The 26357-nt window shown below is 43.2% G+C and overlaps 1 protein-coding gene across 1 annotated transcript in view; it reads right to left on the bottom strand.

Annotated features, from left to right (window-relative positions):
- nlgn4xa (neuroligin 4 X-linked a) overlaps window positions 1-26357 on the bottom strand; it is a gene marked incomplete at its 3' end in the record, with an annotated part of 222411 nt that overhangs the window by 144538 nt on the left and 51516 nt on the right. Inside the window, exon 2 of the mRNA XM_080720796.1 lies at window positions 11301-11453. Coding sequence (XP_080576922.1) covers window positions 11301-11453 — 153 coding nt within the window. The remainder of the gene's footprint in view (window positions 1-11300; window positions 11454-26357) is intronic.

Genomic DNA, 26357 nt, shown 5'->3' with positions numbered 1-26357 from the left:
GGGAAAAAAATGAAACGTGTAAAAAAACTATATCTCTAACGACAACATGCGGTATAGCCACTTAAATAAAGGCTCTGGAAATTGCTCCACATTCAGTATATGTGGGATGGATACATACCGGCAGGGGCATTTATTTCCCCGGGTGAAAACGGCCGATCCGCAAATGGATTTTGAGTGGCGCTGCGAGCTGTCATCTTTCTATTGGGTGGCGGCTATAGTTTTTCCATTTACAGCGAAAAAGAGTGCCATTCCATTAGGCTGGATAAATGTTATATATCAGCCCTATTATAATGTATGGCTTTAGTCGCGATCTGTAGGAGGCATTAATATGCCACAGCTAGTACGGATTTGATTTGATTATCGTCCCCTGGGAGTGGCATTTCACACAAGCGTGACCGCTGGGTTACATTACTGCATTCCATAAACACACGCCTCAAGGGAGGGGGGGGGGGGGGGGGGGGGGGGGGGGTTGTCATATTCACTGTCATCATCATCATTCTCCTCAGTGTTGGGCTTATTTCCCCCCTTTCTAACGCTTTCTAACGCCAAGCGACAGTAAGCCTTAATGGCTTGTTCAGACACCAGCTTGTAAATCTATACTATTTTCAGGCTGCCATGCCGCTGTAGTATGACCTACTGCAAATGCTAACAGAGCTGTTGCCTTTAAACACATCTGAGGCTTTCTGTTTGTATAGGCCTACTGTTTAAATAGTATTGAGGAAGAAAAAAGAAACAATTTGTTCCAAAGTGACCGATTTGGTTGCAAAAGATTGCTGCTATTTGTTTTACGATGCTATTTGCCCACTTGCAATGGACCTGGTATACAAGATACACTACACCACTATGATACCCATGTACCTGACTAAATACTGGTGTACAAGATACACTACACCACTATGATACCCATGTACCTGACTAAATACTGGTGTACAAGATACACTACACCACTATGATACCCATGTACCTGACTAAATACTGGTGTACGAGATACACTACACCACTATGATACCCATGTACCTGACTAACTACTGGTGTACGAGATACACTACACCACTAAGATACCCATGTACCTGACTAACTACTGGTGTACGAGATACACTACACCACTAAGATACCCACGTACCTGACTAAATACTGGTCTACAAGATACACTACACCACTAAGATACCCATGTACCTGACTAAATACTGGTCTACAAGATACTCTACACCACTAAGATACCCATGTACCTGACTAAATACTGGTCTACAAGATACACTACACCACTAAGATACCCATGTACCTGACTAAATACTGGTCTACAAGATACTCTACACCACTAAGATACCCATGTACTTTATGAACGCTAAGGACGTCCACAATCACAACACCAGAGGCAGCGCCACAGATCACGCCAACCCAAAGTCAACTCAAACAAAGGGTCAAACTCGTTCTTCTGCTATACAACCAAAATGTGGAACGCCCTATAACGAAGGCCTTAAAGGAGTGTGGTTCCCTAGCATCCTTTAAAATCGCCCTGAAAAACCTGCGACTTATAGTCCGGCAATTATGGTATGTATGTTCTGTTTACACAATGCTGTACCCCTCCAACTGTATATATGTTCTGTTTACACAATGCTGTACCCCTCCAACTGTATATATGTTCTGTTTACACAATGCTGTACCTCCAACTGTATATATGTTCTGTTTACACAATGCTGTACCCCTCCAACTGTATATATGTTCTGTTTACACAATGCTGTACCTCCAACTGTATATATGTTCTGTTTACACAATGCTGTACCTCCAACTGTATGTATGTTCTGTTTACACAATGCTGTACCTCCAACTGTATATATGTTCTGTTTACACAATGCTGTACCCCTCCAACTGTATATATGTTCTGTTTACACAATGCTGTACCTCCAACTGTATATATGTTCTCTCAAGCCCCCTCAGGCAAAGCCGTGGAGCAGAAGGAGACACTTTGTTCTGGACATGAAAACAGATGACGGAGGGAAGGAAGGAACGAAGGAGTTGATGGAGGCTGGAGCTCTGTCTGTCTGACTGACAGCTGTCAGTCAGCCAGCCGTCATCCTAACACCTCCCTGTCTGACTGAGAGGTCGTCATCCTAACACCTCCCTGTCTGACTGACAGCTGTCATGTCAGCTAGTCGTCATCCTAACACCTCCCTGTCTGACTGACAGCAGTCATCCTAACACCTCCCTGTCTGACTGACAGCAGTCATCCTAACACCTCCCTGTCTGTCTGACTGACAGCAGTCATCCTAACACCTCCCTGTCTGTCTGACTGACAGCAGTCATCCTAACACCTCCCTGTCTGTCTGTCTGTCTGACTGACTGACAGCTGTCATGTCAGCTAGTCGTCATCCTAACACCTCCCTGACATCCATCCAACAAACCTCCCATCCATCCTCCCAGGCCATCCAGGGGTGTCACACCAAATTCTGGGCCCAAGGATTCACTGCGCCCCCCCCCCCCCCCCCCCCCCCCCCCCATGAATGTTCTTCATAGGAGGGAGGAGGGGGTTTAACCCATTTAGACTGGGATATGCATTAGCATTTGTATATACAAGCTCACAGCGTGGCACCGAGTGCCGCGCTGCGAGCTTGTAGATCTGCTATGTTTTGAAAAATCTTGAAAATTTGTCTTTGAAGTATTTGAATATTTCAAATCCTTCTAAGGTTTTTTGAAAAACCTATATGTTACTATGTCAGTAGGGTTACCAACCGTCCCGTAAAATACGGGATCGTCCCATTTTTGGAAACTAAAACTGATACGGGACGCTCTTTGTCCCGTATTTTAAGGTTGGGGGATAAATATTAATGACGGGATGATTTAATTGAGAAATGACAGTGATTCTGCCTGTCAGTGAGCTTCCACTTCCACTCTGCTCTCCTCTGAGACGACAAGTGCCGCATCCCATTGCTGTGTGAGGCGCTGCGCTGTTTGTAGGCAGCTCATTGGCTCATTAACACAGTGTTGCTAAGACACAGTCTCCGCCCCCTGCACAATCCCTTCCCATGGGCTGTAGGTTCAGTCTACAAGTTGCCTGCGAGAGACGATACGAGTATGTGCGAGCGAGCGAGCATACGACAGTGCTCGGCTCAGAACATTGTTTAATGTCTTAAAAAAAACGTGTGACAGAAGATTGTGTACAAACAGATTAGACATGAATCCCATGATAGGTGATAGCCTAAACAACAAGGTGAAAAAGCAGGCAAGCAAGCAGAAAATAAGCCACGGGATGGTATACCTGGGAACACTACAGTAATCTTGTCTGCCAACTAAAGCGACCCCAGACTGGCTGGTATGTGAAATAACATAAGCATGCTTTGATTTTGTTATTACAGTATGCCAATATGATTAAACTAGTGCTGGGTAACCAGAGAGTGGGCACATAAGAACCAAGTAGACCTAGGCTATATGTTTTGGAAAATTGAGAGAAATACAATATAGGACTACATTACATGATTTTAAGGTAATAGGTTAGGTGGCCCAAAGACACCCGAATTAATATTGTGAAATGAAAAATATGAATTCATATAGGAAAATACCTGTTTTAGCCAACTTTATAACCGAAAATACCCGATTTAAAGGCGCCGCAAGTTTCATTAGGAGGTGTCCCGTATTTGAAACTCTGGGAGTTGGCAACCCTATATGTCAGTGGTGCTCCAACATTTTCATGGGAAGGACCCCCAAAATGAGATGTATTTTAGCCACGGACCCCGTGGCTAAAATACGGAACAGAAGCACTCGGTGCCGCGCTGTGAGCTTGTATATCTGCTATCTTTCAATAGCTAAAATAATTAAAGGCCCCTCCACCTTGGGCCCTGGTAACTCAGTCCCACTTTTCCCCCCCTTGTGACGCTCCTGGATGCTAGCCGCCATCCTAACGCCTCTCTGACATCCATCCATCCATCCATCCATCCATCCATCCATCCATCCATCCTTCCATCCATCCATCCATCCACCCACCCATCCATCCATCCATCCATCCATCCATCCATCCATCCATCCATCCAACCTTCCCCCCATCCATCCATCCATCCAACCAGACCTGTCACTCAAGACGACGCCATGCTATCAAGCTCCTCTCAACCTGCTTCATGTTTCTCTAACCCATTTAGAACCGAGTGCCGCGCTGCGAGCATGTAGATCTGCTATTTTTTGAAAAATCTTGAAAATTAGAATTTTGACCCGATTCTATAAGTGTCTTTTGAATCCTTCTAAGGTTTTTTGAAAAAACCTATGTTTCTATGTCAGCAATCTGGCCAGCCAAAGTCAAAGAAAAGGTCCTTTTCACTTCATCTGGAGCTCAGTTAGTCTGTTCTTGAGAGACTACTATGTCAGTGGTTCTCACACCTTTTCATGTGAAGGACCCCCAAAATGATATGTATTTTGTATTTGGCCACGGACCCGCATCTCAAAATATTTATTTCCAGGGACCACCCAGAAGCAAAATTTTAGTAACAAACGTTAGCTTTGAAAATACATATATTCAAAGATTTGCACACATTTTCGCGACTTTTTCAAAAATAGCAGATCTACAAGCTCACATCGCGGCACTCGGTGCCGCGCTGTGAGCTTGTATATCTGCTATTTTTCACTGGTTAAAGCATTCAATAATTCTAGGCCTAAATGGGTTCTAATAGCAGTCAGCGCTCCGACCACGTTAGCTGTAAGCTGCTGTCAGAGGGAGAGTGACAGGTTGCAGCTGTGTGTTCTACTGCTATAAGAAGGCTGCTACAGAACCAGGCCACAGATAAACAACACATGGTTAGTTTTCTTTCCACAGTAAATTAAATTAATTCCAAATGACACCCAGTAAAATGAAATAAAAAAACATCACTCCATCATCTCCTGAGTCATGGAAGTAGACTTTAATTAAACTCAGATTTTCAGGGGATTATGAAAACTATATATTTTTGGAAACTTCAGAGTATAACAATTCAGAACATCCATGATTCCATTTGCAAAATCCATAGGGGGATTTTTGACAGCTGCTGAAACTTTGGGTCACTTACTATACACTATAGTATAAAGGTCACTTACTATACACTATAGTATAAAGGGTCACTTACTATACACTATAGTATAAAGGGTCACTTACTATACACTATAGTATAAAGGGTCACTTACTATACACTATAGTATAAAGGGTCACTTACTATACACTATAGTATAAAGGGTCACTTACTATACACTATAGTATAAAGGTCACTTACTATACACTATAGTATAAAGGTCACTTACTATACACTATAGTATAAAGGGTCACTTACTATACACTATAGTATAAAGGTCACTTACTATACACTATAGTATAAAGGGTCACTTACTATACACTATAGTATAAAGGGTCACTTACTATACACTATAGTATAAAGGTCACTTACTATACACTATAGTATAAAGGTCACTTACTATACACTATAGTATAAAGGGTCACTTACTATACACTATAGTATAAAGGTCACTTACTATACACTATAGTATAAAGGGTCACTTACTATACACTATAGTATAAAGGGTCACTTACTATACACTATAGTATAAAGGGTCACTTACTATACACTATAGTATAAAGGTCACTTACTATACACTATAGTATAAAGGGGAACATAATACTCCCCAAGTATCAGTTTAAGTAGCATGTGAGGGGTCAAACTAAGGGCTTTTAATGATTCTGAATCCATTGCAAGCATTTGTTTTGCATGAAAAACATTCCTTGGGCTAAACACGCCCCCCACAAAACCGTTAAATGTGATGACTCATCACTAAACCATAGTTTGGAGATATTGAACTGGACTAATAGACCCTATTCACGGCCCGCCCACGCGCACTCAGCAAATTTCTCAGCAACTTCCTGGTGCTGATGTCAGCTTTGAAGGTTAAATTAATACAGAAATGGCTGGACCTAAAGCCAACAAATCATTATTTCGAACGGTAAAGTAAATTATACCGCTTTGTGCCTTTTACTATCTTGTGTTCTTGATCATGCCAGCCGTATTTTATACTGTACTATTAGGAAATTGCATTAAATGTGCGATTTCTGTGTGAACTCTATGGGCTTTTAGTAGGGTTTACCCTTCAACCGTAACGTCAGCACCAGGAAGTTGCGTAACGTGAATTCGGTCAATAGGGTCATCTTAGCATCACGTCATACATTATAAGAACGTTGGTTCTCTCCGCCGACTCTAGTGTAAATAAAAAGGCGTTGTGGTCCAGCGTTCAGACCTCAGAGAGCGTAGCCGCAACGAGTATACTGTACAAAACACTGCTCATCCTCAGAGAAAACGGGTTTGTTTCGTTTCGAGCCTGAAACAGTTTTGATTTCTTGTGCAGCTTGTTGCAGGCGTTAATTCTTAGAGTAGCAGTAGTGTTTCTCAACCACTGTGCCTGGGGACCTTTGCTGTGCCCCTGAGAAGGGTCAAGTGTGCCCCTTGAAACTGCTTGAAAGCCAGTATTGTATTTATCATTTTAAAAATGCGAGGCGTTGTGTGCTTGTAGATCTGCTGTTTTCACTACTGTTGTGCGACAGCCTTATATGATGAAGCAGGGCTTTACTTTGCGAAGAAACGTATACACATTTGAAACTTGGAGATGCAAGGTTTCTTCCCGACAGTGACGATATTTACACCCCGGTATTATGTTGGTGTGACCATGGATTATTGGGACATGAAAAGTGTGCCCATATGCAGAAAAAAGGTTGAGAAACACTGCCTTAGATCACACGGTAGAAATCCTGGCTACCCTCGACAGCCCTGGGCTCCCCCTGCACCTACAGTCACGCTGGATGAAAAGGAAACAGAATTCTGGGTGCACTGAATCTAACACCTGTTTTTAATGGCTGAATACGAGTGCTTCATTTTAGAGCACAAGCATTTTCAATAACATCGCTCTCTTTTCTTTGGCCTCCTTGAAGTAGCAGAAACATAACCTGAAATCCTACTATTGAATAATGACTTGTGCCTAACAGTTTTTTTTTAACAACTACCTGGCAGTTGCATAGCATATCAATTATCCAGTTAATTTAAAAGTAATCGAATAATCGGGTTGCCCCCTGGCCTACCGGTCCAGCTCAGTGTAGAACTAGAAGTACCCTATATGGCAAAACATTATACAGGCTGGTCATGTCAGCCCGAATGCCCTTAAGGTGATGGCTATTGGAGGTGGTCGCCAATCCCAGGAGGGGTGGGGATAGACTAAAACACCTCTTAGGGAGTGTACGTTATTTACCCACTAGGGGGTGCTGGTTGACAGGTGATATCTTTTTTTTTTTTTTCATGGTCCCCCCACAACCTTAAAATATTGTTTTGTGGTCCCCCCTGTGTGACTTGAGAAAAATGCATGACCCCCCTTCCCAATAAACATATACATACATATATATATATATATATATATATATATATATATAAAGCTATCGTGCTAGTATTTTTAATTTATCGGACATCTGATAAAAAATACCGGACATAATAATTTGAATGCATGGATGACAAGCAGGTGCAAAAACGAATGTAAAGGAGTAGCAGGCTGTACAACAAACATACTACAGCTTCATCTTGCATAAGGAAATTAATTATATTGGACTATAATCGCACAGGCTGTGTTTGCACGCATACTGCATGTTTTCACAACAAGGTGTTTCTGCTGCATCATGTTTCAGGCCAACAACACATGTACAGAATAATGAGAAATAGTCTGAAAGTCGGGTCTGCGCAAATGTTTCATAAATTGATAGATTTATTTGGCCAGCAATTAATCAAATATATAGGCTACTCACTGGTATGGTCGAGTGGTCACGATGCTGCATACATCTCTGTTATGCAACTTTGAGAAGGTTGAAAGGGCTTTGGTGGTGATCTTGTACAGTTTCCATAACATCTCCCCATAAAGAACTTCAATCAAGTGTATAATGTTTGTTTTATATGGGTTGTTGTTAAGTTGTCCTGCGTGCCTTCCATTGTGAGCTTGTAGATCTGCTATTTTTAAAATATCATTAAAGAACAGGACATTCTGCATAATGAGTACTTTTACTTTTGGGACTTTCATTTGACAATACTTAGGTACTTTTACTCAAGTACATTTTTTATTCTAGACTTGTAGTGGGGTTACAAAAACACTCCAAACTAAGATTGAGTAACTGATCTATTTTCCATGATATTCATCAAGCAACCAAGTCAACAAAGTGTGCATGAGTCTTTTCTCTCTCCTTCTGACTCCAATTCCCACTTCGCAGCAGAGAGAGAGAGAGAGAGAGAGAGAAAGAGAAAGAAAGAGAGAGAGAGAGAGAGAGAGAGAGAGAGAGAGAGACTACACCTTTCTTTCTAATGCTATATTCCTCTCTTGGTAACAAATATGGTGGTTGTTAGCCTATGTATCCAGTCCAGCTGCTACGAGAAACTCCTGTGTGTGCACTGCACACTGTGCAGCGAACTTCGACAACACAGAGACGCACTGAGAGCAGCCGGAGGGGGAGGGGCCGAGGGACGTATTAGAACAACTGGAATGTACCAAGTCCATCAACTATGTAGGGGACAATGTATAGTTGAAACTGGGTATACTAACTTGATGATGTTATTTAGATAAAGAACAAACTAAGCATTTTTAATTACAAAATTCGACAAATTAAAGTTGCATGGCCCCCCTAAAGCCAAAATGAAAAAAATCATGATCCCCCCAAGATCTAAAAAAAATATTTGATGATCCCCCCCCGTTATGGACCATACCAACCGCGCGTTAAAATCGCACACTCCCTTACAAAGGGAAACCTTTTGGATTTTTAAACTTAATTGATTGATTGATTGATTGAAGACTTTATTAGAAGTTTGCATAGGAAAAGGTACAGTTTCATGACGGTACAGTTCACTGGTACAAGGTCTACTAAAAGGAGATCCATGAAAAGACTAAGCTTATTTCCACTGGAAACCATTGAAGTATCTCATATAACATTGAATGACAGACAAATAGAACACAGTACTATGCAGTAGATATGTAAAGAAAAAAAAAGAAAAAGAAAACAGTAAGTCTAAACAAACAGTATATACAAAGAAGGGGCAGGGGAGGGTAGGGTTGAGCTAGGTTAGTTTTTTTTACCAGTTGCGAACGGCTGCTGCCTGTAAGTGGTTTTTCAGGGCAATTTTAAAGGATGCTAGTGATCCACACTCCTTTATGACCTTCGGTAAGGCTTTCCACATTTTGGTGGTATAGCAGAAAAAAGAGTTTGACCCTTTGTTGGTTTTGACTCTGGCTTGAAAGTGATCTGAAGTTTCCAGGCCTCAATGAAAGGAAATGGGGAGAGAGATGGGGAATGACACGTGGCAAAGGTCGTCCGGATCGGGAATCGAACCGGCGACGCCAGCAGGCATCATAGCCTATAGTATGTGGTATGCGCCTTGACCACCAGGCCAGCGAGCGCCCCGTAAGTGATTTTGAGTTATTGTAAAGCGATTATATTGGTGCTTGAGTACTGACACATTGTATATTTGTTTATTTGTTCTTTTCTTTCTTGGGGTTTTAAAGTGGTATTGGGTAGGTTGTTCTGTATAAGTCTACATTTTGTCTTGGTGTTTTAAAGTGGTATTGGGTAGGTTGTTCTGTATAATAAGTCTACATTTTGTCTTGGTGTGGCTCTGGCCTCCCAGTCAACCTGCATTTGAGCTTGTGATGTCATATCCTGTTTCCTATAAAAGCCATGTTTGTTCAGTTTTTTGTTTAGTCACCCTGAAGAAGGCATTTTGTGCCGCAACGCGTAGGTGATTTTTTTTTATTCTTGCCATGCATTAGCCCTAAAATAAAGGCTTTTTAACTGTCCCTCAAGAGTGCCCTGATCTAACTTTTTACACCTAAACATCAGTTTGAACAAAAGAGAAGTGGAATAATATCATCATCGCAACACGCTCGGCTCCACAGGACCACAGAAAGCCCCTCTGCACAACTACACCACACAACTCCTGCATGTGAATACATTAACCTTTGGAGATTTCCTGTGCAGACAACGACGCAGCCACCGGTTACGTAACGTTACATTGGATAACGCGGTCGGCCAGTCAAGTCAGTCCTTAATTAAACGGACAGGGGAGCCATCCGTCAACGATGACACACAGAGCCTGCTGTGTCCTTGTTGTTGTTGTGTTGCTCCTGTGTGTGCACTGACACAGAAATACAAGAACCAATCAAAAAGAGCTTAAGAAGATCTCCTCTGTCTGTCTGGCTGGCTGGCAAGGCTACCTGTGTGTGTGTGTGTGTGTGTGTGTGTGCGTGCGTGCGTGCGTGCGTGCGTGCGTGCGTGCGTGCGTGCGGCTTCACCAGTGAGACACATGTGTTGTAACATTTGGAAATCGTTCACCCGTGCCAGTGAAAACTAACCGAGGGCATAACAAAAAATGCCGATTTGCTCAACAGACCGATTAACCAATCAACAAACCTGTTAGTCCATGAACAACACACAAACTGATCGATCAATTCAATGATTGACTGCCCAAAGAACCAAACAAGCAATCAATCGATTCATCTATCGATTAATTGGCAGACCAACAAACAAATCAACCAACGATTTAGTTAACGATTTAGTTAACCAGACAGCCAGCCAGCGGTCTTGCGTAGCCAGACAACAATTCCACAATCTCTGAATGCTATATAGAGTCTGGAACTACAGCTCCCAAAAGCTGAGTAACGGAAGTAGTCACTGCTGCACGGAACTGTAGTCACATTGGAAACATAACAGTAGCACACTAGCACAGACAGAGTCATTATAATGAACTGTAGTCCCATTGGAAACATAACAGTAGCACACTAGCACAGACAGAGTCATTATAATGAACTGTAGTCCCATTGGAAACATAACAGTAGCACACTAGCACAGACAGTCATTATAATGAACTGTAGTCCCATTGGAAACACAACAGAAGCACACTAGCGCAGACAGAGTCATTCGAGCAGCATATTCTTGTTGTGCGTGCATAGTTTAACATTTGAAAACATCATGGAAGTAACACCAACAACACCATAGAAAGATGAAATAACGCCCTAAAGAAATATTGAAAGAAAACATAACGCTTCCAGTAGGACATGTTATCGCTACTGCACCAAGGGAGCGGTGCGTCACGTCTCCCAGACGGTATGCTGGGAGCATTTGCAAATTCAGTCAACAGTCTGGCCACGCAAGACTAGCCAGCCAGGCAATCAATCAATCAAGCATCAATCAAACAAACAATCTTTAATCCAACCATGAACAAAGTCAGATCTCCCACCCCGAGGACCCCCACCCCGAGGACCCCCACCCCGAGGACACTCACCCAGGACCCCCAGCCTGTAGTTGATGGTGATGACGATGACGTTTCCGTAGCTGGCCAGGATGCTGCCGTCGATCATGTTCCCTGTTCCCTCCATGTAGGATCCTCCATGGATGTACACCATGACCGGCTTCAGACCGTTCTCATCATGGATGTCTGTGAAACATACAACATGTTATTAAACCATGGATGTACACCATGACAGGCTTCAGACCGTTCTCATCATGGATGTCTGGAAGACATAACATCACAACATCATGTTATTAAACCATAAGACACAACATGTTATTAAACCATGATGTCTGGGATTCGAACCGCCAACCTGCTCTACCTCCTGAGCCATGGCCTCCAATGTATGTGGGTCCAAGTGGTTAAACAGACTGTGATGCTATGTTACTCAGTTTAGCTGGGGACCCCCTGGAACCCCACCAAGCACCCCTGGGGGGTCCCCCGGACCCCACATTGAGAGTCACCACCGTAGTCAACGGACGGAGCTCGTGCTGTCTCAGGAACAATACAAATTTAATAAAAGTGGGGAAAAAGTATGATGATATTATTTTAATAAATAATGTCCTCTGGTAGAAAAGGGTGGAATCAATTCTCCGCGGCTGTCTGCGGTGTCTTACGTGCGGTGCCAGACAACATCATAATTATTTATTACAGTAGAAAACAAGCTCTCGGAAACAAACATCAAACAGCCGACGCCGAGAGCAAAGTCCACGACGGCTCCGAGCGACGACGTGATGATTATTATATTTCAGGAATGGATATTATCGTCGCTGTCGGGCAGAAACCTTGTTTCTCCTGGTTTCAAATTAGACAAACGAGACTGTCGCACAAGACTAGCGAAAACAGCCGATCTACAAGCACACAACGCCTCGCGGCGCGAGGCGTTGTGTGCTTGTAGTTCGCCTATTTTCACTATCTATGGTTTTTTTAAATGATAAATACGAAACGAACGGTTTTGGACGTACAAGGTTTCCACCCGACAACAACGGTACACAGCTGTCTGTGAAGTCTTCTGAGACACCATTCAAAGCCCAGCATGTCGAACCGGAATACTTATTCTGTTTATTATTTTATTATCGTCTTATGATATTATTAGTGATGAGTTCAATCCACACATAGTAGCCTCCCTACAGCCAGTAGCACAAGAGAAAACAACTAGAAAACACTGTTTGCCTTGACTTAAGGCAATACTTTCAATTAAATGTCGTTTAGTGAGTTATTGCGACCGAAGGTCGCATTATACCCTGAGAAATCTCGTAGCTTGTCTGACTGTCGGTACAGGAAGTGATGTCACGTGATGTTAGTCACAGGGATGTGTTACAGAATGACTCATATACGGGCATAAAAAGGATGTCACGTGACATCACTTCCTGACTGTACTGACAGTCAGACAAGCTACGAGATTTCATAAGGTATAAAAGTCCATATATGTGTGACGGAGAGAGTTGCAGCCCCAGCCTTGAAGCCTCAAAAGTCTAGTATCTCCCCCGGACCACAGAGATGTCTCTTTGGTCTAGTGGTTAAGATATTGGACTTTCGCGTGGGAGACCCGGGTTCGAACCCGGGTGGGGAGGTTCGGATCACCTCCGTTACATTGGTGCCGTGACCCGGATTCGGGCTTCCCCGTAGGAGGAGGTCAAAGGGGGGTGAGTGTGACGGAGAGAGTTGCAGCCCCAGCCTTGAAGCCTCAAAAGTCTAGTATCTCCCCCGGACCACAGAGATGTCTCTTTGGTCTAGTGGTTAAGATATTGGACTTTCGCGTGGGAGACCCGGGTTCGAACCCGGGTGGGGAGGTTCGGATCACCTCCGTTACATATGGTCATTCCCAGAAAAAGAAAAAAACCTTTTATGCCCATACATGGGAGATTTCTGATGTCATAAATCCCAGGCCGAAAATGAGAATGTTAGGGTACCCCCTTATGCCCATATATGGAGATCCACAGGCATCAAACCAAGGCCCTAACTCACCAAGGCCCTGCTTGGCATTACTAGTTAACGTACGTTTTATGCCCATATATTGATATTCCTATCTTGTCAATATTAAGGACATTATTAAGGATAATTATTATGTTAACAATATTAAATATGGGAATGCCCATATTTGGTAATATCCATATATGGGCATGTTTTGACATAACATAAATATCATGAAGGGGTCTCCATATATGAGTAAAGCCCTTTGCACACAGGACAGTTGCGTTTTTTTCGTTTGCTGCATGAATAAAACGCATTGGATTTGGTGTGCAAGGCTGTGTGGAATCGGCGCTGCGGATCCAAAAAGGAGTCATACAAGGAGTGATGAGTTTTTCACCGCATGCGACAAGACGCACAAATCAAACTGGGTTCGATCGAGAAAAAAACGCACGGCGGCAGCCACTCGTCGCACGGCTAATTCGGATCCGGTGTGCATGAGGTCATAGAGAATAATTGTTTTCTTTTCAAAAAATTATATTGTCCGTTTTATCCGTGCGGTTAAACGCGCCTGTGTGCAAAGGGCTTAACTGGTCCCATATACATCACTGGCCAGATGGCCAAGAATTGGCGAGGTCGCAAGACTGGTGCCTTGTATAGTGATAGCAACACCTTTGCTATACAGTACATATTAATTAAACTGTTACATGACATTTGATCGTCAATCTTAACAAAACTTAGATTTAAAACTATAACTTCACTTGTAACTTCTTGTAACTTGTAACTTGAGCCAAAAATGACCCAAAAAGTATCTCAGTTACTTGATGAGTTACAGAAATATGAATGTAACTCAGTTACCAGCAATGCCTATCTGTAAAAATAATAGAAAAACTATTTAGGCATTTAGCAGACGCTCTTATCCAGAGCGACTTACCACAGCATTTTGACAGCCACGTCATAAACACAGTAAGAACATTTAGTTTCACAGACATATAATATTGCCACATTAAAGTTGTAGTGCAGAAAGTTGGTGTTTTCTTTGTGAACATTTAGTTTAGTGTTTTATCTGAAGTCACAGAGGGAAGGAGGTGACCTGCAGGGTAGCAGGCGTTCCAGAACCACCAGCACCGCTGAGGACACTCAAGGACTTTACTTTCTCTTTCTCTCCTGTTAGGAAGCTGTTTCTGTTTCTGTTTCTGTGCAGCTGTCCTGTCCTGTCCTGTCCTGTCCTGTCCTGTCCTGTCCTGTCCTGTCCTGTCCTGTCCTGTCCTGTCCTGTCCGGTGTGCCCTGTGCTCTGGGCCGCTGCTGCACTGCAGCATGTGTTGATTCCTTCCCCTAAAACAGGGGTCCTCAACAGGGGGTCCGGGACCCCTAGGGGGTCCTCAGAGTTACTACAGGGGGGGCGCTAAATCCTTGTGTGATTGGATGTTTCGGTAGCACTTTACAATAATGACCTGTTATAAATCATTTATAAACATTTATAAGCAGTTTGTAGATGAGTAATAAACATGAGCAAACTATGAACAAATGTTTACCTAAACATTTATAACTGTTTTAAACATCATTTACATGTTATTAGTAAGGTATTAATAGGTAGTAAACTGATCATGAATAAACCATTTATATACATTCGTAAATGATTAATAAATCATTTGTAACTAAAATTATGCATCATTTATATGCTATTTTTAGATATCATTTACAAGCTATCTATATACCTTGTAAAACATTCCTAATATATCTATAAATCATTAGTATATTATGTTATCAAGAGCCCTAATGTAAAGTGAAGACTAGGTCGCAAGTTCCTATGAAAAACTCCACCGGCTGTCTGTCAGTCCCTCCGTCAGTATGTCCGTCACGTCACGGCACATCACGTTACGTCACATCACGTCACGTCACACTTTTGGCCCTACTTCTATCTCCGGCACTGTTACCCCTATCCATGCCAAACGTTGCACACACACTCCTTGGCTGTCTGTTAATGTGGCCTCCGTGTTTGTTCATGGTTAACATATGCTTTGTAAAACATTCCTTAAATATCTATAAATCATCAGTAGATGTATCAAGAGCCCTAATGTAAAGTGAAGACTATTCATTAGTTACGAATGTCTGTTAAATATGAACAAACATGGAGGCCACATTAACAGACAGTTGACTGCCAAACCACAACCTCCACCCCTCATTTCTCACATGGCCCTCTACTAGCGCCACCATGAGGCCAATTCTTGCAACACACATTTTTGGACACTGCTCCTACAGATTTGGGCCTAAAATCACACAAAGCTAAAGTCATGTCATCAACATGGATCTGTCCCATTTCCCATATTCCCTCCTGATTGGCTACGACTGCCTTCTAAAGTTTGTGTATGCGATGTGACGGTGGCTTATCTCCCTATTAGGGAGTCTTACTGGTAAATAATGAATAGTCTTCACTTTACATTAGGGCTCTTGATAACATCTACTGATGATTTATAGATATTTAAGGAATGTTTTACAAAGCATATGTTAACCATGAACAAACTCTGAGGCCACATTAACAGACAGCCAAGGAGTGTGTGTGCAAAGTTTGGCATGGATAGGGGCAACGGTGCCAGAGATTAGAGTAGGACCAAAAGTGTGACGTGACGGACAGACTGACAGAGGGACTGACAAACAGCCGGTGGAGGTTTTCATAGTAACTTGCGATCTAGTCTTCACTTTACATTAGGGCTCTTGATAACATCTACTAATGATATATAGATATATTAGGAATGTTATAGATAGCTTGTAAATGATTAATTAGTTACTTATCTACAAAAAGCATATAAATAACACATAATATTTAGTTACAAATGATTTATTAATCATTTATGAATGTGTATAAATGGCTTATTCATGATTAGTTTACTACTTACTAATACCTTACTAATAACATGTAAATGATGTTTAAAACAGTTATAAATGTTTAGGTAAACATTTGTTCATAGTTTGTTCATGTTTATTACTCATCTACAAACTGCTTATAAATGTTTATAAATGATTTATAACAGGTCATTATTGTAAAGTGCAAACAACTTGAACCCTCGCATCCATATTCCGAGGAGAACTTTTGCCAAAAATAGCAGATCTACAAGCTCTCAACGCCTCGCTGTGTGAGGCGTTGAGAGCTTGTAGATCTGCTATTTTTGGCAAATAGGTTTGGTGTGTAGAGGTAAAAATGAGCAGACCAAGTACAGAGTGAAAGGTCAAGTTTACTAAGTATCGACGATTTAAGATTTTAAGTGGTTAAGTGTCAAACAAGTCTATGAATCTATCTATGAAATCCAAGAGAATCTCCATCACACATTTATACAATATGTAGAGGGGGTCCCTGCTTCATCTCTCTCTCAGCTAGGGGTCCTTGGCCTGGAAACATTGAATTACATTGTAATTCTTCTTCTATTCCAACTTTCTTTTATGCCCGTGCAATTTTTTGAAAACTTGAGTTCCGAACCCACTTTTTTATTCTTTGGATTATAGCCAATCTATTTTGAGCTTGTAGATCTGCTACTTAAAAAAATAAGAAAACTTTGACACATTTCGGAAAATCTGAAATCTGAGAACATCAGAATAATATTCTGATGCAGATACTGAGTGCTTCTCCGAGTAACATATTGAACACAGTCCTGTTTCACTTGTCACAGCATGTGTTTTATAGTTTGGCACACATAGACATGTCCTCTCCAGACCATGAATGCAGTTTTTACTATGGTGAAAGAAATGCCCTCTTTCCATGCCATACCGGAAGGCAGCATTCAAGAGAATTGCCTTGTCCAAACTCTCCTGAACTTGAATGCAGCATCTTATGTTGAAAGAATCGCCCTCTCTGTGTAGAACTTGATTATGCTTAGTTCAGTGTGGGATCAAGCACCGAAAATAGCCAACCTCCAAGCTCACAGCACGTTGCGCTGCGACGTGTTGTGAGCTTGGAGGTCTGCTATTTTCGATATTTCCACCAAAAGGCCCTTAAAAATGTTCAGCCCCTGCCTCTCTAACATTCTCTGCACGTCCCCTGGTGACATTGATACCTTGATGTCAGTAAAGAACTTCCACTGAAGTACACTTTGCACCAGCAGTGAGCTGGGAGATGTTCTGTTGGGTCTTAATATATCTTTCATGAGCTGCAGCTTGCCTCTCGCCACCACGCCGCCGTATGGGAGGTCTGTGCCGGGTTCTGCTCCCATATGAGCCCACGACCTTCTGGATCTCTTTCAAACTTTAGTTTTTAGGGTTGCTACTACACAGTGCACCAGCTACTACTACTTCTCCTTCCTCTACCTACTGGGAATACGCATGCAAAAACTGGCACTCTGTGTTCATGATTTGAGGCATTCTGTTCAAAAGGGAGCACTAGACTCCTGCAAACTTTGGAAGCCTGCAAAAAATGCCCTGATCTAATTAAGAAAGAAATGCTTACCCCTTTGGCAAAAATAATACATCTAGCCTAAATTGTCTCATATCAAGCAAATAAATCTGCCAATGGGGTAAGCATTTTTTTTTTCTTGCTTAAAACTAGAGCAACACATTTCTTCAAATGAGAACTGAGAAGCCCAAAAATAAGACTAATGTGCTACTAACAAGGATTTCTTCTTGAACATCTGTTTGTGCAGGATATGGCCATGCAGGAGGATGGAATATGGGAAATCTGAAAGACCAGTTTTATTTAACGACTATTAGTCGGGGGCGTTAGGGAGACATGGCCATTTTGCGCTATATTAGTCTAAAAGCGCCAAATTTTGCACAGATGTAGCCCAGGGCATGCTCTAATGATTTAGCTAGGGCGCCCGAGTCGGCGACCTTCGGGGTCGCCACAGCGGCCAAATCAAGTTGGGCTCCCATCGACTTTCTATACAGGAGGAAAAGCCTAATACTGTCCAAAAATAAAATAATAAAATAAAATCATGCTCTGGCTCTGGCACAGTGCCCAACAATCCCCGTTTGGGGACCCAGCTCAGTGGACGGTGACGATATATATATATATATATATATACACTGTAATACCCTTCTGTGATTGGTGCTTCTCAACGACTCTGTATCCTTGACTCTCTTTGCTTGGAATGAAACGAACCAGCAGACTGAAAAGACAGCATGTTCATTCTCACTTTGCTTTGTTAAGTTGCTGCAACCAAATCGCCCTTGGGAAATGAATGAAAGGCTAAGTCAAGTTGACCTGCCGCAGACAGCAGCTGTTTTGTCCCCAAATGTTCCAATATTTATTCTGTAGCGTCGCGCCGCACAAAGGCAGCACGGGACGGAGGCCACGCAATTAATTAGGCGGCTCGCTAAGGTCGAGTCTTTCACCTTAATTAATTAAGCCTGGCCACAGCAAAGGAGTTGGAATGTACTTTTATTATTATTATATACATTTTTTCTCTGGGCCATCCGCCAATTACAACATCAGATGGCATCAGATGCAGATGACATTAGATGGCGACTTCAAATACTTGGGTGCCAGGATGAACTCCACAGAACAGGACCTTAAGGTCAGGAAGGCACTAGCGTGGAGGGCCCTGAACGGCATGTAAAGAGTGTGGTGCTTGAATCTCCCCCGACACATAAAGCTGAGCCTATTCCACGCCACTGTGGAGTCTGTCCTCCTGTATGGCTGTGAAAGCTGGACCCTGACACCCACCCTGCAGAAGTCCCTGGATGGGTGCTACACCAGAATGCTACCAGCTGTTCTGAATGTGGACCAGAACATCCACATTACCAACAAGGACCTGTACAGACAACTGCCGAGGCTCAGCAAGAAGGTAGCAGCTAGGAGGATGAAGCTGGCCGGCCACTGCCACAGACATCGGGAGCTCCCGGCCAGCAGGCTGGTCCTGTGGGAACCAAGGCGCGGGCATCGATCGCGAGGACGTTCCGCGTTAACGTATGTGGACGTCCTAAAGAAGGATCGATCGCGAGGACGTTCTGCGTTAACGTATGTGGACGTCCTGAAAAGGATGCGGGAGCTGAAAGCTCTTCGGAGCTGGCCGGTGTATGGAGAATCGGAAAGATTGGAGACTCCGATGGAAGCTCGTCTGAGAACGACCGAGAGAGAGATATGGAACGAATAAATTACTGAATGAAATATCTATTTAACGATCTTCAGAATTGAGAACACTATAAGGTCTCAGAGGCAGGTCATGTTCTACATGCCCAAAGGTCATCATGCCCACTTGCCCGAAAAGTAAATCGTCCATTATAAAATGATAGGTACGATTTTAATTACCGCTCAATACTTATTTATTTGCTTGCCTGGGGCTGTGCAAATCCAAATACCAGACTAGAAGCAGTGCTCTTCCGAGCCTATTATACAATAGGTGCTACTGTATAATAGGCCAATGTAAAAAGGGTGGCATGTGTTCTTCGCCAATCTTAGACCTTTCATGGCAGTCGGACGCTGCATGCATGATATGAGGCATTGTGTTCCAAAAATGTGTTTTGCTAAAGTCTACCTGCTGGTGGCGCTATAACAGGCCAATTTGAAAAGGGTAGCATTTGTTCCTTGACGTAGTGGGAATATGTGTGGCAAATTTCACGGTAATCCACAAGCTGCATTGATGATTTGAGGAATTTTGTTCAAAAACTGAGCAATCCTGCAAACTTTGGAAGCCAATATTAGCCAATTATAGGATGGAATATTAAATATCTGACGGAACGGTCTTGATCACATGACTATAGAGATACTGTGTACTGATTTGCATGATTGGTGGAGAAAATCTGATGGAGTAATAGCAAAGAATGTGTTTTACATAAGTTGTCCTCCTGGTGGCGCTATAAAAGGCAATGTTTTAGGGGGATCACGGCACCCCACATCTTTAAACAGCACGTCACAATGCAATTGTCTGCAAGGCACTGTGACGTGTTTTAACCCTTTCCAAGCCACGGGGAGCCACTTAATATTAATTAATTTACCGGACATCTGAGCAAGGAGTCTCAGCCGCGCCGTCTTTTACCGTACTTTGTCATTAAAAACGAAATAAATGATTTTTATCCGAAAATCGGCGATAGTCTAACCTTCACTAGTCACCGCTCGTCCATCGATAGAGCATGGCTCGTCTGACATGAAGCAGAAGTGACGTCAGGTCCTTTCCCTGTAATATGTTCCCAGCTGCCGTCCATTTTCTGTTTAGACGTTAGTACTCGCATAGCTGCAGTGCTGGGGGCTAAGCTAGCGAAAATGTTCATATCTACTCTAGAGTCATACTTGGATTATTTCAGCAGACATTTACGTGAACGGATCGCGCACGCGAAACGCACGGGGAGACGATGCGTCGGCCGAAACCCCCACTCTAAGCCAATGCAGATGGAGGAATTCCGCTGGGGACTGTGGTGAGAATACAACGGGGATCGCCTGATGGTTATGGGGGATGAAGACCACGTGTTATAGCGCTGAAGGTCTTGTAAAATGAATGCGGTTCAGATCATAATATAATAATAGAAATTTCACGGCTAATCTACCAACTAGCCATTCTATTTCGGCTGGCGAAGTGTTAAGCTTGTAAAGTATAAAAACAAGTCTATGTTGTTTAATCCATTCATTGATCTATCATTGAAGAAAAAAACCCAACTGACAGATTAATCCCCACCAAGGATATAATCAACGGCTGCATTGTGCGCTTTTTGATTAAAAAGTGGAGCGGTGTGCAATTTGACACAAAAACAAGGACATCACAGGGAAAAAAAAGGGATCCAGCCTATGGATTAAACGATAATCATCCAACATCGAGCCAAGTATGGCACTTGACATTGTAATTATCAGGCTTTAAGTGGAACAAGGCAACAGCAGCAGTGTTATGCAGATAACAGAGAGAAAAAAACGAACAACGGGTCAATCTAATTATTAGACTGACCTTTTCAGTTTTCTCACCTCACCGCAAAATCAATTTGCTTGTGATTAGTGCTTTACCCCTGATGGAGGAGCAGAGCACATGGCCGGGGGGGGGGGGGGGGGGGGGTGATACATAATGGATAGGGCCATGTTAAAGAGGCGGTGCCATAGTTTTGTACTTTTTCTGGTTTTCATGTGTCTAGGAGGTTGACAGTAGTTCATTAGACTCCCTGGTGTGGTTTTTATGAGCAATTATGTATTTCCTTTCTATTTGGGGTTTAGCTGTAGGCTGCAACCTGCTGGGTCAAACGTGCCGGTCCAAAAACACACATACTTATTACATCACAGAATCAACCCCTCCGCTAATTACCATTCACCCAACATACGTGGGTGTGGCTAACTTCAGCTGGGTCACCACCCACCATGACAACCACACATACCAATGAACTGGTGGGTGTGGCCACATAAAAACATAATTTTAACTCTTTCTGTACACTTTTTTGGAAAAAATCTTCCTCCTAGTATAATCATAATAGTAGATAATCATGTTTTAGGGGGGGGGGGGGGGATCATGGCACCACCTCTTTAACACATGCCTTTGACAGTCCTCACCATCATTTAAAGGGTTAATATCATGGTGCCGTTGACAGCGCTCACCGTCACTGTTACTGTAAATACAGTAAAAGTATTATTGCGACCGAAGGTCGCATATACTCTGAAAAACCGTGTCACTTGAGTGTCCTTCCTTCCGTATCCTCGTGACCGTCCGTATCCTCTGTGATGTCAGTGTGATGTCAGCGAGTTGTGACATCACCTCCTGTACAGGGCGGCTACACGAAATGTGGATAACACTATATATGGAGATAGTCCAGTCCATCATGTCATATGGGACTACCGTCATAGAAAGTAGCCATTGTTAGGCCGGAGTCATTGGCTGTCTAAACATGGAGATGTGGATAACACTATATATGGAGATAGTCTAGTCCAATATGTCATATGGGACTACCGTCATAGACAGTAGCCATTGTTAATCCGGAGTCAATGGCTGACTGTCTGTACAGGAAGTGATGTCACATGACATACTTTTTATGCCCATATATGAGTCCTAACATGGAGATGTGGATAACACTATATATGGAGATAGTCCAGTCCATCATGTCATATGGGACTACCGTCATAGAAAGTAGCCATTGTTAGGCCGGAGTCATTGGCTGTCTAAACATGGAGATGTGGATAACACTATATATGGAGATAGTCTAGTCCAATATGTCATATGGAACTACCGTCATAGACAGTAGCTATTGTTAGGTCGGAGTCAATGGCTGTCTGTCTGACTGTCTGTACAGGAAGTGATGTCACATGACATACTTTTTATGCCCATATATGAGTCCTTCTGTACCATATCTCCATGTTTAGGCAAACTCCACACAGAAAGGCCCTATCGCCAACCCTTACTAAGTAGCATACATTTACAACATACCTTCTCCAAAAACATCAATATTGAACTCCATATGTATATGGATACATACATGTATTTTTATTAATAAAGGATAAAATAAAATTAAAATGCCATAGATGGGCATTCCCAAAAGCAAAATCCCTTTATGCCCATATATGGGGATTTCTGATGTCATCAATCTCTGGCCCTAACTAGCTCAAAAGCCTGCTTTACTCTGATTTACACCCTACCTTTCCAGATGATGACCTATTGGGTACACACTTATGTCCAAATATAGAAATCCCAAGGCATCAAACCCAAGCTTGGCTTTACTAATTAACATACGTTTTATGCCCATATATGGAGATCCCTGTCCCAATGTTATCAATATTAAGGACATATCTGGAAATGCCCATATTTGGTAATGTCCACATATGGGCATGTTTTGACATAACATAGTCAGGGCCCTATCGCTCACACCCTAGGTTGGGTTGGCGTGTTCTCCCCGTGTCTCCTAGGGTTGATATCCTCACAAAATTGGTGCAAGTCAATGGCAGCGTTTCCAGAATATCAACAATACCAAGGGCCACCAGGACCGTAGGGCTGTGGACAAGGACTTGCAGCGCATGAACGCCGCACTGGAGCGTGAAAACCAACAGGCCTGATGGAAAGTCAGAGAAACGCTGTGGTTGGCCAGATTGTCAAGAATTGGCGTCACCCTGAGGTCGCATTCCACCCTTGGGTGTCTTACTAGTTACTTACTGTACATCGCTCCGGTCCCGCCCGCATCGGTAATGTCCGCGATTTGTTTACAACGCACGTTGGGCGTGCACGCGAAGTGAACGTCCTCCATAGTAAATCCATTGAGAGGCCCATAAAGAGACTTCATTTACTCAAAAAGAGACATTTTGATCCAAAGGGTGGCCTGTTTACAGACATAAACTGCACTCGACTGGGCGCAGCCATGTTTCTTTTCTGGGCCCACACTGTCATGTGACTAGATGACGTAAACGTTGAAGTCAAGTGATAATCCATCTGCGCAAAAACAACCCCGCCCGGCCCTTCAAAATAATAGCGGCGGCCTATAGAGGAAGCGGCGCGGCACCAAGCATCCCTTCAAAGTAAGAGGCAGCAGAAGTGTTAAGAGGGAGAGAGGGTGTGTTCGGGAAAACCAAAAATAATAATTAAAAACAACACTTCACGAGGGGTCGAGTTTAGTCCCCCCCCCGAACCGGGGACGACAACCAATATTTGGGTCTGGCCAGTGCCGAACGGAAATTAGTTAGGCTCGAGTGTGAATGGACCCTAAGCCCCCATGCACGCAGTGAATCCTTGTACCCAGGGCCCAGAATGTGGTGTGACACCCCTGCCTACTCTCCTCTCTTCTCCACAACGTGCTTCATCTGTACCCTCTGCTATAATCTGCTGGGAGGAAACGCTGTAATTAGGAGCAATGAATACCTTGTTTGCCAGGCTCTCTGCAGTTCCGTGATTAAGCTGGGTGATTAGAACATGTGTAGGTGGTGATTATGAATTAAGAGTGGAGAGGAGAGGAGAGGAGAGGAGAGGAGAGGAGAGGAGAGGAGAGGAGGCCTTTAGAATAAGTGGAGAGGAGAGGAGAGGCCTTTAGAATATAAGCCAAGACGGAAAAGGGAAGATATAATTGCTCCCAACAACTGGCAAACGAAAAAAAGGAGAAAAAAGAACTAATATCATCCGGCGGGCAGCTGTGTTCTCATACTAGCGACTTTAAGCAATGGACGGCTACGGCAGATGGTGCTCAGCGCTCGATGTATAAACCTGCTAGCCTAGCCAGCTAGACATCCCAACCCATGTTAAAACAAGGAGGGAATGGTCTAGAGTCGTGCACTAGCTCTTCAAATTGGGCACACCCATTAGCTCCAGAAAAGGAGCTAGCCCCTGATTGGCTAGTTACAAAGTAAGGCAGACTTTGTCTCTCTGGCAGCATGTCTCATGTGAGCACATCTCATTCTCCATGCAGCAACAGAACAGACAACATGGGTCTTTCTGCATACTGAGGGCTCCTGTGGGTTGCATTCCTGGAATGTCCCCTGCTGTGTTTAGCTGATAGTTTGGGTATACTGTAAACAATGACAGTGACTCCCCCCCTCCCCAGCTCCCCTCCACCCCTAGTTTTTGTTACCTCCCCCCAATGAATTTCTTCAGAATGGGAGAACCTCCAGACTAGATACTGCAGTTAGTTAGCTAGATGCATTATCTTCTGAATGGGAGAACCTCCAGACTAGATACTGCAGTTAGTTAGCTAGATGCATTATCTTCTGAATGGGAGAACCTCCAGACTAGATACTGCAGTTAGTTAGCTAGATGCATTATCTTCTGAATGGGAGAACCTCCAGACTAGATACTGCAGTTAGTTAGCTAGGTGCATTATCTTCTGAATGGGAGAACCTCCAGACTAGATACTGCAGTTAGTTAGCTAGATGCATTATCTTCAGAATGGGAGAACCTCCAGACTAGATACTGCAGTTAGTTAGCTAGATGCATTATCTTCTGAATGGGAGAACCTTCAGACTAGATACTGCAGTTAGTTAGCTAGATGCATTATCTTCTGAATGGGAGAACCTTCAGACTAGATACTGCAGTTAGTTAGCTAGATGCATTATCTTCTGAATGGGAGAACCTCCAGACTAGATACTGCAGTTAGTTAGCTAGATGCATTATCTTCTGAATGGGAGAACCTCCAGACTAGATACTGCAGTTAGTTAGCTAGATGCATTAGTATCTAGGCTGGCCCCAGGCTATAAACCTGCCGCCGTCGCTCCAATGGCAGAAGCTACACCGCCTGCTGCGTGTACGCGTCGCCATGGGAACCAAAGAGTTCAGTAAAAGGGTGGGACCCCGCCGCCGACGGCTCTTTGCTTAACGATTTCGACCAATACAGCGATTGCGTCATAGCAGCCGTATACTCCGCCTGGCGTTGTCGTCCTGAAAATCGTCGAGCTTAAAGTCACTACTGTCTCTCGTTGACTGCCAGATGGAGTCTACTTCAAGGGTCTTCAACAGGGGGTCCTCAGAGTTACTACAGGGGGTCCTCCAAATCTTTGTGTGATAGAAACCTTTTTTATATTAACCACTTGAAACCTATTGTCCATATTCTGAGAACTTTAGCCAAAAATAATTCTCCATGTATGGGCATAAAAGGGATTGTATGTTGTGATGTCATGTGAACCACTCTAACAGAATCCCTTTTATGCCCATACATGGAGATCCCTGATGTCATCAATATTAAGCCGATATCTAACTTCATATGGGAATGCCATATCTGTGTGGCTGGTTCAGACAGTGATCTCCATGTATGGGCATAAAAGGGATGTACCATATATATGGTATATATGGGTACCAGGGGTCTCCATATATGGGTAACTGGTAGATAGATATCACTGGCCAGATGGCCAAGAATTGGCGCAACCTCGCCCTTTAGGGCGAGGCTGCATGTCGCCCTGAGGCGTCTTACTAGTATAGTTTTAATGTGTTTTTCTGCTTTAGGTCCACTGCCTGCCTAACCCAGATAATGAATAGCATATCCATGCATGCACACTGCACAGTACACATAGATTAAAGACATTAAATGCCTTATTTCCATTTTCCAACAATGGTTTTATTGAGATAACCTGCTTACAGATGGTCTGATTTTTTGCATGTTGATACCTTGATATAGGTACATTTTTGATATATTGCCCAACAGCCTTAATTCAAATACATTTTGTGGACCAAAATCCGATCTAGGAGCTGACACGTAGAAGCTGGTAGCTCGGGCGGATTCTGGGCTCACGACACAGGCACACAAATCAGGCATGACTCTTAATCCCAACCTAAACC

The sequence above is a fragment of the Nannobrachium achirus genome (genome assembly GCF_963921795.1).
Source record: "Nannobrachium achirus genome assembly, chromosome: 24".
Lineage (NCBI taxonomy): Eukaryota > Metazoa > Chordata > Actinopteri > Myctophiformes > Myctophidae > Nannobrachium > Nannobrachium achirus.
This window is presented reverse-complemented; position numbering and strand designations above follow the sequence as displayed.